This window comes from Silurus aristotelis (assembly GCF_946808225.1).
Source record: "Silurus aristotelis genome assembly, chromosome: 6".
Lineage (NCBI taxonomy): Eukaryota > Metazoa > Chordata > Actinopteri > Siluriformes > Siluridae > Silurus > Silurus aristotelis.
Genome location: NC_139579.1, coordinates 22,466,202 through 22,482,432, shown reverse-complemented (window position 1 = coordinate 22,482,432; position 16,231 = coordinate 22,466,202). Strand labels below are relative to the sequence as shown.

The following is a 16,231-nucleotide window of genomic DNA, read 5'->3' as shown; positions in this document are numbered from 1 at the left end:
AACTCAACACACCATGGGATTAAAGGAACTGATAATTCTCCTCCTTTTCCATGCCTTTATCTCCCGCGTTCGGTCTCTCAACACAGCTCGCAGCAACTTCTTTTAGACGTTTGGCTGAGCTTTTGGGATCAGATATGGCATAGGCAGACCCAAACATTTTTTTTAGCAGTTTTTCTTAATTGAAAGTCTCTTCCCCCACTTGCTGTTCAAACGAGCTCGTATCGCCTCCGCTGTAGTATCCCTCCTCTCAGTGGACTGTGGTTTGTTGGTCGGACCACAGCTGGTGTTTAATAGTGGCTCTTGCTGCCTTCTGCTCTACAGGGCTTCTGCCTCAGCCAACTTCAATAAGCTGTTGCCTCTAGGTATGGCCTAGAAATTGGCTCTCGCCTCTAAAAACACCATATTTATTTAAGGAAATGCTGCGCCTTTGATTGTGTTCCAGCAAAACTCTCAAGTGACTGAGTATTACAGATACCCATCCGGCTATAAAGGCATTAGGAATTGGCACAAAAGGAGCCAACAGTGTGCAAAGGCTATCCATTAAATGTACAAGAGATGTCTCAAGCTGCAAAACAAGGAAAAGATAAGACTTTCAAGAATTCTGCATTCAGAATAAATATATACATCCACCTTAAATATATAAGTATATCTTTCCTCTCTTTGATGAAATATTTTGACGTAATTATGATGAAATAATATTATATCTATAAGACTAATCACTGCATGAATATAACCTTTCTTCCACTCATAGCAGCATTTACGATTAACTTTTGCCTATAAAATACACCACATATTCTTTAATGCATACAACTGCTTTTCTTCTTGCTATATGTCTCAACTGTAATTATCATACTCCCACTATCTTACTGTCGCCCAGAAGATGATGGCTTTCCTTTTGAGTCTGTTTCTCTTGAGGTTTCTTCCTTATTCTGTCTTCTGGAGGTTTTCTTGCCCCTGTCGCCTCTGGCTTATTCATTAGGGATCTAAATTTACATCCCATCTGATTTGTGACAGAGTCCCTTGTTAAAAGTGCCAAACTATTAACCAATTGGCCATTCCTATCAATATTAATGTTCTCTATGTAAAGAAGAGTGTAGCATGGTGGTCATAATATCTTCACACTTTCACTAAACATGCAGTTATCATTAGGTTTTTTAATGAAAGAATTTGATTGGATTAGATTAAAATGCATTAAAATGCACTTATAACTTTTCATAATGCAAATGTTCACCTTGAGTGCCTTGTTTAAATAACTTCAGCTTAATGTCCTGACCTTTAACAGAAGTGAACAAAAACTGAATCAGAATGAAGTGTTTTGGACTTTTCTTTCTTTTTTTTTTTTTCTTTTTTTTTTTTTTTTAGTGGATAGACTTCTGTGAATATTTAGTAATTATGATTTGCATCAATAGCTGTCTTGATGTATTAAAAAAAAAATTTTTACAGAAAAAACCCCCAAAATGATTCAGGTGGGAATTTATTGATATAACATTCCTATGGTTGAATAAGACGAAACAATTTGATAGGGTTCCGCATTTGCATATAAAGAAGCAAAAGGATAATAGAATAAAAGTGGGGGTAAAAAAGGCAGAACCATGATGTACAGTACTGTGCAAAAGTTAGGTATGAAAAAATGCTGAAAAGTAAGAATGTTTTTTAAAAATAGAAGTGCTAATAATTAATTTTTATCAATTAACAAGATTGAAAGTAAATGAACAGCATCAAGTCTTCTAGGTACACTTGCACACAGTTTTTGAAGGAACTCGGCAGGTAGGTTGTTCCAAAAATCTTGAAGAACTAACCACAGATTTTCTGCAGGCTACTTCAAATCTTTTTGTCTCTTAATATTATCCCAGACAGACTTGATGATCTGGAGATCAGGGCTCTGTGGGGACCAAATCTATTACTTCCAAGACTCCTTGTTATTATCTACTTATCTGACATTGGCTGTATGTTTATGTTTGTTGACCTGCAACAGAATAAATTAGGGGCCAATCAGATGCATCCCTGATGGTATTGCATTGTGGATACGTATCTGCCTAAAGTTATCAGAATTTAGAACACAATTAATCCCGACCAAATCTCTTAATCTATTTGCAGAATGCAAATTTAAAAGAAACCTCCACCATGCTTCACATGTTTTCTGCCTCATTATTGTACTGCTCTCCAGTCCTTCGGCAAACAACTTGTTTCCTGCTACAGCCAAATAATGTACTTTACCAAATTTTTACTCATCAGTCCAGAGCACATGTTGTCATTTTTCTGTACCCCAGTTCTTATGTTTTTATGCATAGTTAAGCCACTTAGCCTTGTTTTTGCATTGGCGGTATGGCATTTTGGCTGCAATTATTGAATGAAGACCAGTTCTGGACAAATGTTTCTGGACAATAAATGGGTGTACTTGGTCCCCCTGGTTTCTGCCAGTTCTTTGCTAATGGCACTGCTGCACATCTTCAGATGTCAAAGAAAAGTAACATGTGTCTTTCATCTGCTGCATAGGGTTTCCTTGGCCGACAACTGCGTCTATGGTCCTCAACATTACCTGTTTCTTCTTGCATTTTAAAAATCGCTTGAAAAGCACATCTTCAAACCACAGTTCGCTTTGCTTAGTAGAGACTTTGCTGATGCAGTATAACTACCTTGTGACTTGTTGCTGTGTTCAGTCTTGCCATGGTGTATGACCTGTGACATTAAACTAATTTGAGGTCTTCCACAACCTTAAATTAGAAGCAGAGTTTGGCTATTCCCCACACAGATATAAGCTCCTACACAGCTGTTTCTGTTTCATTTAATGACTAGATTTCAATCTACATATGAAATTGATCATCATTAGCACCTGCTTGGTATAACTGGTTAATCATCCACTTGACTCTGATCGTACAAAATCCCTGACTTTGTGCAAGTGTAAGAATGATGTTGGTATGAAACCAAAGGGTGTCACACCAGATATTCATTTGATTAAGGCATTCTTGTTTTACAGCATTTCTTCACACCTACCTGAAACATTTGCACAGTACAGTACATCACATCTTTCTCTATGTTAATGAAGGCAGAATAAAAACACTTTAAAAAATTAATTAAAAAAAATAAATAAAAGGATGATATGAGAATGTAGCTGAACCTAAATGAAACTGAATGAGAAATAAATAATATGATGCTAGTATTTTGCCAGTTTATCTTTATAAGTAGTCTTAAATCACTGCACTTGAGTTTTCTACCCTAGTTTTTACATTTTTAAGCATATGACTTTATTATAAAATAGCATTTGACCTAGCACATTCGCAACACTCAAAATATTTATTATACTTGTACCGTGTGCTGACCTGATCCTGTGTGAGAAATATTAACTAAAGTTGAATCTTAGAAGTCTTTCTTTTGGCTCACATAATTTCATTATAACATTTGTTTCTGACAAAACTGCCTAACTGTAAACTGTTGTGCTTAAATTCAAATATACAGTTAGTATGAGATGTGCACAGTTTCGATATTAACTCAGCATTATGTTTGTATAGTTTAACACTGAATACAGAATAGACAAATCCTTGATGCAGAAACAATTCAGAGTTTGTTTGCAGTCAGAACTGCTGTTTTTTATTTTTAAGAGTTGGTTGAAAAAGGCTGGTGTGTGTGCTTGCACTCAGCATGTACACCCCACATGACTCCCTAATCTGTTCTGTGGATGGATGGACAGCACTGTGCCCCAGTAATGATGCCAAAGGGCCCGCAGGTCAGCAGCTCTCACTGCCCACGAACCAATTGTACAATAAAACCACTAAATCAGTGTGTTACAGCACAATATACAAATCCTATTAGACCAGGGACGATTTATGACATCTGTAGGCCAGTCCTCTTCCTCCTCCTCTTCCTCCTCATGTTTTCCCATGACTGTCTGGGTTGTCAAGGTGCCCTCCTTTCTCCCAGACAAATACAGTCTCTATCTCTCTTTAACACACACACACACACACACTCTCCACTTTAGGAAGACTGCTCAGGAAATTAGTTTGTTTATTGGGTATTTTGTATGGCAAGCATGGCCTAGTTTGAGACTGCGCTGCTCATAATGTAAAGGTGAAGGTGGTTGGTGTGCGGAGATAAGTAATGGCATCAGCGCTGCTGCTCCACCTGGGTGGGATTAGTCATTGAGCTGGATCATTGCCTTCTTTCCACTCTGACTCTTCCTCTTGAAGTCCGCGCCCCTTTTTTTGCTGACATTGCTGATGGCCACATTGTGAAGGAGATATGCTAATATCTACTTATGCATGGACACTGCTAAATAAACTGTAACAGGGCATAACAATGTCACTGCGTTTGTTCATTTAATGGTCAACATCAGCCTTCAGTGAATGGCTATAATGCAGAGACACAGTAGAATGTGTTGGATGGGAAAGATACTGTAGGTAAGACAATTTTACTCCTGTTTACTAAAAACAGTTTATGTGCCATTGATGCTTATTGAATCTGCAAGAATATTATTATTATTTTTTTTTGTCTCAGCCAGTGGGAAGAGATTTAATTAATTTAGAATACTATTAGGCTGATCCATTTTATAATTAAAACTCAATGCATATTAGAGAGATTCTCTCCAAGTGTATCAGAGTTCTCCCTGAGTAATTTCTCATGGGAAGGCAGCATGGATAGATGGTTTAAGAGGCTTTTTATGGTCACTGGGATTTTATTACAGCCCCTGGCTCAGAAAAGATAGAAGAAACCTGAGATAAAGATATGCGACTGTAACTGTCATGGATTTGGCCACACTTACCACAAAGAGTGTTGATGAGATGAAATTATGACATGCAAGCAGGCCTGCTGTGTAGTTACCATCTCCCCAGATATCTTACACAGTCCTGACCCTTACAAAGTTTCCATAGCCCCAGTAATACACCACCCCAGCTGTCTTGGATGGCAGATGTGTAGACATCTTTAACTGCTTGTTTAATGTTTCATGCTGGTAATAGAGATGGGGGCATCTTTCCTTGGGGACAGCCAATCAAGAATCACACAACTGTGCAATCTTGCTTCCTGCAGTGTAACCAGCATGGGGACATTTGTCACTTCAACATGAGACACATACTTCTTCTCTTCTTTGAGTTACATACACGGTTATTATAAAATTGACAACTCAAAAGATGGTGGTGTGCAGTTTTAGCTTCAGAAGCTCTGTCAATGTCTTGAAGTCGTTGTTTGAGATTCCCTTTTGGTAAAGGGGGAAGAGGAAGCATGTGGTTTTATTAAGAGTTGGATATTTTTTGTATATGTTTTTGTACACATAATCATAGGGAGTTTGGGGTCTGATTATCTCTTCACACTTGTACCTTGCACTGGTGCATTAGTACCTTTTTTTTTTACCGCTTTTCAAAGAAAGATAAACATTTATAAAAAAAAAAGTAAAAAGTGGAAACATTTTTTATTTTATTAAAGGAAAAAGAGATATCATTGCATGTTACAGACAGGCTCCTGAAATGGTTATTTAATTGTCTGAAATGGCCTCTTTTATAGATATTATAGATAATGGATAAGCTTGTGGCAATTATCAAGACGAAATGTAAAAAACATCTGGCTTGTAAGAATATTTGTAATCAAGAGAATCCATATGAGCCTTCACATGTAGTAAGAAAAAGTTAAATACATTTCTTCTAACCAGTTGCATTTAGAAAAATTATGTAAAGGTGGGAGGTGTTGTTTTGCTTGTTCTCAATAATTCAGACTTATGTCCTGGTGCCCATGCTTGATTATTTTGTAATTAATTTGAAACTACTGATAATCTACTGATTAGAGCCACCATGACCCTGTAGAACCTGGTTTTATTTTTAATGTCACTTTTTTACAACAAGCTGTAAGAAAGAAAAAAAAATCCTCTAAGACCTTATTTCACATAATTAGTTCCTTCCACTGCACTGTAAAACTTCCATTAAACAGCGACAGAAGTCAACTGATAACACACTCCCTCTGTGTAATTAATGGCCTCAGCCATGTGCTGCTGAGCTGACAATGAAACTGTGCTGCTCAGAATGGGCACCAAGGGAGAGGCTGGAGCATTGCATTTACAAGCCATCTGCTTCCATTTCAATGTTAGCTCTGTTTGTCAGATGTAGACGAGCCACTGTTTGCAGCCAGTGTTGACTGTTCCCATTGCATGACTTCTGTCACTTTGAATCGCTTGACTGATTTGAGTGTTGGCGTAGCAGGCGTTTGATCTGCTTGATGATGTTTACAGCAGGCTGTCTCTCTGCATTATTGCTGCTCATGCACCTCTTAAATGCTCCATAGGTAAAGTTGGCTCATCTGCACAAAACTAAGTCACCTGCACATTTTATTAGACTGATAATGTTTGGAGTGAGAGAGCACAGCTTAGTCCAACTCCCTGCTCAATTTTCACTTTTCTATCAGGCAATCTCGTCAGCCAGCCCGATACTCCCCATTGGCCCTCCTCCAGCATTGAGTGCACGATCTTGGTTAAGAATCTGGGTTGCTCAGCCCTTCAATCAGAGCCCTGTCTTGTATCGGATTGCACAGTCCACACATAACATCCGCTTTGACCTGTGGGTTTATGCCATTGGATTAGATAAGGAGGAACCAGAGTGAAATTTAATGATGTTCCTCGTGGGCTCAGACACCCGCAGTGCCTATTCCTGTATTTTTTGGCATTTAAATGACCTCGAAATAGTTGCAGGTGCATTCATTTTCGCCTACAGCAAGGCAAGGATAGAACTAAATCTCATGGGTTTAGTGAACTGATTTGAGTCTGATTGATATGCTTAAATGTCGTCTTAATGCATTTTTTGGGCTGTTGACTGCCAAATGATTACTGTACATAATGGAAGCATTCCTTAGGACAAATGTCTGAATCTGCTGAAGGAGAAAATCTACACATGACCTGGCCATTTTAGTCTGACTTAAAAACAAAAACATACAATAAATATACTCATTTGTTTATTATAGATAGACACAAAGAGAATCATATCAGTTGTGTCACATTTAATAGTAAAACTTTTAATAGTTACATTTAATTTTATGGAAAACCTCCTGGTATCACTTTCATTATACCAATAATATAAACAAAAAAAAACCAAAAAGTCAAATACACAGTTTGTGTAGAGAGTTCGCTCTCCTGAAGACAAAGTGCTGACACCTGAGACTCTTTTTTTTTGCGTACATTTTAAATAAATGCCTGACTGCAAATATTTTGTTCATTGATTGTCAATGATTGGATCTTATAAATCGGTTGTTAATATAGAAATTATTTCATTATAGTATGCTTGAACTGAGCATGAACTGAAGTACAGCCATAGATGCTGTCAAAACCTAATCAACACCTTCTTACCAATCGGATTCAGGGCTTCAACAGTGCTATGATTTAGAATTAAATATTACACATGCTGTTTGTTTGTTTGTTTGTTTTTTATTTCCCTAATCCTACAGCACAACTGTCACTGGTTAAATGTTGTTTATTTTATGTCTAGGTATGACACTATTACAAACCAGTGGGAGACGGTGTCATCTTTGCCGAAGCCAGTGCATTCTGCAGCAGCGACAGTGTGTCGGGGGAAGATCTACGTGTTTGGAGGGGTAAACGAGGCTGGACGCTCGGCTGGAGTCCTGCAGTCTTATGTGCCACATACCAATGCTTGGAGTTTCATAGAATCCCCAATGATTGGTATGATTTTTTTCTTTTGTTCTTCTACCCGATTCTTTATTTTCCTTCATATTTGATGTACATTTTTCTAACTAACTCAATCCTTGCAAAAATTATTTATGAAGTTCAGCAATGCATAGGTAGGTGTGCTATTACAAGAGGTTGAAACTTCATTAGTATTTTAAATACCTGTATCTTAGCTTTGACTAATGCCTGGTATACACAGTATGATTTTGGGCTTCCAAATTGAAAATGACCATAGTGTAACAATACATTTTTTTCTTTGGGTGTGGCTTCTAAACAGTGGTCGTACATCGTACTGTGTACTGATCAACGCAAAATGGCACTAAAACCTAAATGCCATGGAGAAAAAAAGAACTAAAAAGAATACCGGTTGCACTTATTTTTCGTGTAGGATTGCGTTTATGCATACTTACCTCAATTTCCAAATTAAAAAAACTGCCATTTTAAGAGTGCGTATTTTCCCTAGCCATGCCTGAGTCCATATTCAATGAGTACCCATAAAAACCACAACTGTCAAAGAGCAATTTGTCTTGCTCTATTTGTTTACCACTAGCACATGCTGATGACATTCTATAATAATAGCAAATGCTGAAGTTTTAATCTTCGATAATAACTTGTGTCATAGCCTATGATTCAATAGGTGTCAATTAATTAGATCAATGTCACACAATGTAACTTTTTATCATCTTATAAGATAAAAATTGCATACTCTATTGCAGACATAACTCAACAGATATCAGTATTCCGTACCAAGTGACACATCTTACTTTAACTTTGACAACATTGGTTGATTTATAGAGATCCAGACAAAAGTAAAGCTCCGAAGAGCCTTAAAACAACACGACTCCCTTTGCTTGAATACATTTTTGTCTTCTCTCTTTTTTTCCTCTGTCTGACTGTTTTATCAAGATAATGTATGTTCCACGAGGAACACTTGTTCCAAAGTGTTCTCCACTAGCTGTGACATAAACACACTGAGCCGGGAAACAACAATCTATAAAACCACTGGTATACCCGCGAGCAAGCAAGCTGCTACAAAACCTGCTGATAGAGGCCAGATCAAGGTTAACAAATGGTTGTGAGGATCATTTAACAAATTTTTTTATTGGGGGGGGTTATTCCACTTTCCAACTCCTCTATTTTTCTCAAATGGCATGAATTTCAAGTTAGGCAGCTCAACTGATATATATATATATATATATATATATATATATATATATATATATATATATATATATATATATATATATATATATATATATATGTCTTGGGACGGACTGAATAATTCAACAGACTGTAAGAATACAAAGATTTTTGCACTGTGTAGCAATACATATTTTAGTGTCTAAAAAAGTATACGTTTCCATTTATAAATGTGAAAATGTTTCTAAATTCACATCATGCCCTTCTTTTTTTATCCCGATGGTCTTTTTGTGGAAGTGGACAGTTCACGGTCACTATCATTTATTACTGCTTTTAATTTAGCCATCAAAAAAAGTTTACACTAAATGCTTGTAAATGCAGATGAAATGAAAAAGTAAGCACACAGGAATGTTTATTCGGAAATCAGCATTAGATTTTTACAAGGAGATGTTTGGAAAAAAGCGCTTACTGCAACACAGTAACCAAGTAGTGAACCACTAATATAGATGGTGTGACTAATGGAATGTAAATCAGAGAACAGTCTGACAAGTGAAGTGTGAGATCTGTAAAAGGATAGAACAGCAGAGCAATGATTCCAACCAGTGTTAGATTACATCAGTAAAAAACTAAAACAAATGCACACAGGAGCATAACTCTCAGCCAGGAAAAGAGAAATAATATCAGCCTTGATACACAGTACAGAAACACACACACACACACACACACACACACACACACACACACACACACACACACACACACACACACACACACACACACACACACATATTTAAGACCTTATATTACTACACAGTTCCCATAAAGCTAAATTACAACTCTGTATCCACTGAATTATTGTTTATTGAGAACACTAAAGCGAAAAACTCAAATAATAAATATTTTATATCCATGTTTTACCTCACATAACCAATACCTTAGTCTTTTGTCTTATGGAAGAGCAGGCTAGCTGTGTTTATTTCTGTTAAAGGGGTCGATGAACCACGAAGGGTTCTAGTGCTGTCAAGTGGTACAAATATGCTTGAGTACACAAATAATGAAGTGTGTGAGGCCTGTGCTTTAGGATGGCAATGTTTTGCTCTTGTCCCAATCCTGTTATTAAGGTTCAAAATCCATTTATTTACACGTAGTTTTGAAGGGAGTTTATGGGGAATGTTCTCTAAAGTTCCTTTGGGTAGCCATGTGACTGATGGACTGTGCCTGGTTAAAAATCAGCCTGTGACTTTGAATCCAAATACAGCAGTGAATTGTTTGTAGCAATATATTGCTGGTTTTAAGTGAATAATATAAAAGCAATAATAATGATAACAGTAATAATAATAATAATTACAACCCTACTACTGCTACTACTACTAATAATAATTTAACACTGAAGATAAATCAAGTGCTATATATTTGTCACTGATCCATCATACCAGATTTTTCATTATTCATCATATTGGACTCTCTTACTCACTTCATTGGTTTCCAGTTACGTATATTATTACTGATATTGTGCCTAAATATAGTGATGTTTGTGCTCAAGCTAAAATAGGCGTACAAATTTCACACCAATTTTGACCCAACAGCCTTGACAAAAAGGCTATTTTTCCCCCATTCAGTAATTACAAAATAGGCACATGTATTAGTCATTTTTATACTTATAAACTGCAATTATTGTTATTAGGCATATTCAGTAAGTTGTTGTATTGTCAGAGAAGGTTCTGATTCCAGTTAGACTTCACAGCTTGTATCATGGCTGCGGTTTTTACTGACTGCAAAAGAAGTGTTGGGTTTTTTTTTTAAGTTGAGTGTGCCCTCGCTCAACTCTTCTGCTCATGTTGCCAAGAAGTGACAAGACTGTATCTGCCATGGAGAAGTGACCAGTTTCCACACCTGCTGGTGCACTCTGTGTTTTGGGGCAGACAGAACGTTGCTCTGGGAGGTGCTCATTCAGCGCTGGTTAATGTTATGTGTTTAAGATGTAAATAAACCTGCTGCTGAGCCATGCTGCCTACGGCTAGCTGTACCACACGCATCACAGAGCGGCAAAATGACAACTTCACACGGCCAGGCTTCCAGCTTTCTGAGAGCCGCAAACTTTGTTAAAATGAGAAAGTGCGAGACAGCATGTACAGCCGAGAGGAGCTTTGTTATCAGTCAGTGAGTGTGTGTTTGTGCTGTTGGGGGAAGGGAGCAGTTAAGGGGATTTCAGAGAGACTCGGTTAGGAGTGGCGTTTATCCTACTGGGGTTGCTAGATTGACACTTCACTGCTTGGTAGGGGTGCAGAGCTTGTTGTATGGGCTAAAAACACATACATACACATACAAAGTAATTTATTGGTGACAGCTTCCCCACACGTGTGGTCAAGCAAAGAGCTGTGTGTCAAAGGTAGATTACATCAGTAGGCTTATGTACAACTACTGCTGTGCCAAAAGTCAAAACACTTCTGATGCTGAACCATAGAGATCTGCAACACTGCACTTTTGGGAACGAGTTAAATTCAGTGTTTACCTTCTTAAGAGCAAAGCATTGCCTTATGCACTTTATGTGCCTCTACATTGCTAATCTTTTGGATGCTGAATCCTGCTGTTCTGTTAGTTGACTTTTTTCATATTGTTCAGAATACAGAACTTTACCTCAGGAACTGCCATTCCACAACCAGGAGGGCACGAAATGTAATTAACTATACAAGATTCACTTCGCTCCAGAGAGTGATTTTGAAATCGCAGCTGTTTTGGAGAGTGTGATTGTAATTCAATTATTTTCCAACCTCATCAATTATTCATGTGCTTTCCCCTTGCTTATTTACCCAAACATACAGAAGTGAATTGCACTCAGTCCAGCAAAATATATAGAGCAGCCTTTATATTGATGATCAATGCAAGGTTTAGTTTGTTTATGTCCACCATTTCGCAACACATTTGCGTTTTTGTTTTTTGTCTGTTTAACGGAAACGGTGAGATAAATAAATTTTGAAACAAATTACTTTTGATGGATGGGCTCTCTGTTCACCAAAAAAAGTGTTTCCATTGGGTCAATAGTAATTCTGTTTAAAATTACATAATAAGGACGCACTGTTTGACAAAGTAGTCATTTAGAAAATGGCTTATTATGTAGCTCAGTTTTGAAAGGTATAATCAAGTGCAATTGTATGTAATTGTATGCAATTGTATGTAGTTCGACTCCTGTTCTGTTCTGTTCTGTTCTGTTCTGTTAAGATTCTGTTCTGTTCAGACCACAGTGCTCTTGAATGCTATGGTCTAAACAGAATGATTCCAGCTCAATCTTAAATTTGATTGGTCAGGTGTTTGTGAAATTGTGTGTGATAATTGTTTCAGCTGTAATTCAAATCAGCACTTCAGGTCTTACTGTTATTGAAAAGAATTGTAACTTTGGAATTGAGTTCTGTACAGTAAAACCCTGTTGTACGAGCAACTAATAGTACGAGCAAACGGAGATACGAGCGACCTTACTCGCTAAATTTTACCTTATTTTGCGAGCAAATTTTGAAGGCACGCGCAAACCCATGCTGCCCGTTCCCCGCTTTCGGTCAAAGGTAGCTTAGTCGCTTAGTTGATGACGTATTGCTCGGTCGATCTCTCGTTGTTCAGTGCAGCAAAAACGTAACTTTTTTTAGTGTTATATTTTTATTTCACTAGAAAATCAGTGATGGTGCTGGGAAAAATAAAGTAAATAGAATTACCACTGAAACCAAGAAGGTTACGAGCATAGTGTGCGTCTCACACTCGCAATGAACCACTATCACATAGGTAAGAGTTAAAATATGTTTACATTACGGTAATTTGCGGTGTATTTGTTTGTTAAAATATGCTACAAATACTTTTAAGTGCAGAAATAAGCGATCGAATGAGGTTTTGGAATGGATTAAATTAGTTTTTACATTCATTCTTATAGGGAAAATCATTTTGAACGTACGAGTTGATTATTTTCCTGTAACAGCACACCCTAAAGCGATACATTTCGAATTTATTATTATTATACTTTTTTATTCTTTCTTTCTCCCACTTGTTGTGTGTGTTATACAGATAATAAGTATGCTCCTGCTGTTACACTTAATGGCTTTATCTTCATCCTTGGAGGAGCATATGCCAGAGCCACAACCATCTATGACCCTGAGAAAGGCAACATCAAAGCAGGACCCAACATGAACCACTCAAGGCAGTTCTGCAGGTAACGAGTTCAGACTGACCCACAGTCAATATGACCTACCACCAGTTCACATGTATTCTGATGCAGTAATGCCTGTAATATTCATGCTGAAAGTTATTTTATTGGTCAGCATCCATTCTTTCTTTCTGCCTATAAATTCTAAAAAAAAATGCTAAAAATGTCATGTTTCTTAAATGTAATGCAGCTGTCTGCCTCACAGAGTCATTGTGTTTTCGCTGGGGAGAGCGACAAACTCGAAAGGATCCATTACAGTGAACTGCCTCTCAGTGTCGGAAAAAAGTGAAGAAACTTGTATCAAAAGTAGTTTTAAAGCACCAAAGCCTCTTACATGCACTTGAATGTCTTTCATGCCACTAAGGCACTTTTTTTTTGTCTCATCCATATCCACATCTTTCTCTGTTAATTTGCGGGTAAGAACAGTGGTGTTGCAAAAGGCACAAGTGCTTTGAAACATTTCCGTTCTTTAGCTCCAAGGCTGTTCCCTGTCGGAGCACAAAGGCACTTCTGCCTGCTTGTTTTTATGTTTCACTTGAACAAAAATATAAAGCAGTTTCATCTTGTATCAGTCCCTGCATTTTCATTTCAATCAGAAACATTGACATTGGTGTGGAAAAATCCTCTGGAAATGGAATGATAAGGATATAAATTGCTTTGCTTAAAAAATCTTTTTAAAAAATTGAAAGAGATGGAATTAATTTCTGGTCCCTTGGGTTAAGCTTTGGGTTGCATCTGTCTCCTGTGCTGATTGGTATTCACAGCAGAGAGAGTAATTAGCTCAGTGGCAGATGAAGCGTGGATGAGCCGCAGAACAATTGCTTGTTCTCTGCATCTCCAAAACATAACTGTGTGCGCGTGGATGTGTGTGTATGTTGGTGTGCATTCGCGCGCATGCTCTTCTCGACGCAATACAGCTGTGTTCGCGCTACGCGTTCTGTATGGTTCTCAAAAATGGCATGCCAGTTCCAGTCACAGTGCTGAGAGTTTCCTGCATTAGCATGCACAGGCATGCAGAGAGTGTGAAATGAACACTGCAAAAAAAAAAAAAAAAAAAGCGGGAAATTACAAAGTGAGTGATTAAATTTTTTTTCCAGGGTGGTGTATCCATATCCGTGTTGTCACTTTTCATGGGAAAAGTGTTAGAAATGAGGAGAATGGAATTGTCTTTGCACATCTAGCTGATATCTTGCATCATGGCGATCCTATAGTGTTTCTTCTCCTCTCATACATGGCTATGTTTCCCTTGCTTTGAGCAGTGCCGTGGTTCTGGATGGGAAAATCTACGCTACAGGAGGCATCGTGAGCAGTGAAGGTCCAGCGCTGGGCACCATGGAGGCCTTTGACCCCTGTGCCAACGCCTGGACACTGCAGCAGAGCATGCCATGCCCACTCTTCAGACATGGCTGTGTCATCATCAAGAAGTACATTCAGAGTGGCTGATGTTGGAACTAAGAAATACAGGATGCTGTTGCCTCGCTTGCACACTCCTTCATCCTGTGCTCCCTTGCTAAACACTCACTGCCCCAGGATTACCAGTGCTGACACTAAAGTGTTGTGAAATCTCTCCTTTAACAATTTTTTTCTCCCCTCTGTATCTCTGATTCACTCTTATTTCATAACATCATCTCTTTCACTTTCAACAATATGGAATATAGAAACTCTTTGTTCCAACAGGCACTCTGACTCAACAAGGTGCCTTTGTGTAACGTATGCCACCTCAAGCTGCTGGCACTAAAGGATTGAGTTGCACTAGCCTTAATGCACCATCACAACTTCAATTCAATTGCGTACCTCTCTCGCTCTGTGACTGGTCAAATTTCACTTCTTTGAGTCGAACATTGTAGTTGACCTATTGTTAAACTGTTTCTAATGGGTTGTAATCATCAGTGTAGCAATATTAAGTGGTTTTTTTTTTTATTCAAGAAGGACTCAGCTCAGTTCTGACTCTAATAATGTGAAACATGCAGTTCATCTTTACAATAAGGGGTGAAATTATGAAATGTTTATTCTCCAATGAAATTTGCTGGTGTAAATTTATACATATTAGTACTATTGTAAATTATGTTGCAGAACGGTGCGTGTTTATGTCAAATGTGGGAAAAGCATTTGATCCCCCCCACCGAAACTAGAACCTGGAAACAAAGTACTGAAGTAGGAGATGATCTCACTGTCGTTTGCACTGGAAGGAATAGGGACTCACATTTCTGAGCTGGACTCCCAACCTGGGCTGGTCTACAAGTTGGAGCTTCACACTGGACTAATGCACATTTCTCTTGCACTCTGCCAAAGCACAAATAATCTGAGGGTCAGAGTGATGTCAAAAATAAATGTGATATTTTTACCTTTTATTTCCTGCTGTTTGCCGATTCAGGCAACATTGTTGGAATTCCGATTGAACAGAATTGGAATCTCTGTAATTTAGAGAAGAAAACCAAAATAATGTTTATTTTAGGAACTTGAAGTGTTGCCAGTTGTTTCTAGACAAATGTATAGTATATTACTGAAATGGTTATGTACCAAAAAAAAAAGAACTGATCATTGCTACATCGCAGCTATTGTTCCAATTAATGAGAGTGCCTCATCATTTATTAGAACAATAATAACTCAAATACAGTTGATTCTTAATGAGCTTGGTGTGTTTGCCTTATTTCATTTAGAACCTGATGCTTCAGCAGGTAGTCTTGTTTCTTTTAGAGTCTTTAGCTACAAGTAGTTTATTTTTTCCTTGTGGTAGTGTGTGTTTCTTCCAGCTATTCAAGGTTTTCTCCTACCTCATAAAATGCCAGTTTGAATTGAATGGGTGAATTTGTTGCCCTGTGATGAACTGGCATCCCATCCACGGTGCATACGTTCTAGAAATCTACCACAACCGTGACCAGGATAGAATGCTCATGAAATATTTATGAATTAAATAATTCATAAATAAATTAACTATATTTTAATGATGGTACAAGCATGTGTGTTTTTTTTCCCATTTTCTTCTCAATATGGTCAACTGCCAATTCCCATCCACCAGCCAGCTCTCACCATCATAGGACTTCTATCAATTGGGGAGGGTGAAGGATAACACATTTTCTTTTCTCAAAGATGCATCAGATGGCAGCATTACACGCTTACAGTCAAGAATGATTGGCAGGCAAGGTAGCATTCCATCCCTTTTATCTAGAAAACACACCCAGCTTTGCTCTCCAGATTTCACATACATCATATATGGCATGAACAGGATTTAAACTTGTAATCTCCCA

At 37.8% G+C, this 16,231-nt stretch overlaps 1 protein-coding gene across 2 annotated transcripts in view; it reads left to right on the top strand.

Moving 5' to 3' along the window:
- LOC310728269 (kelch-like protein 29) overlaps positions 1–15,614 on the top strand; it is a 91,633-nt gene extending 76,019 nt beyond the window's left edge. For both annotated transcript variants that reach the window (XM_083545498.1, XM_083545497.1), the window contains exons 12-14: positions 7,458–7,651; positions 12,845–12,989; positions 14,243–15,614. In XM_083545498.1, coding sequence (XP_083401624.1) covers positions 7,458–7,651; positions 12,845–12,989; positions 14,243–14,426 — 523 coding nt within the window. In that variant the 3' untranslated portion in view covers positions 14,427–15,614. The remainder of the gene's footprint in view (positions 1–7,457; positions 7,652–12,844; positions 12,990–14,242) is intronic.
- The last annotated feature ends 617 nt before the right edge of the window (positions 15,615–16,231 follow it).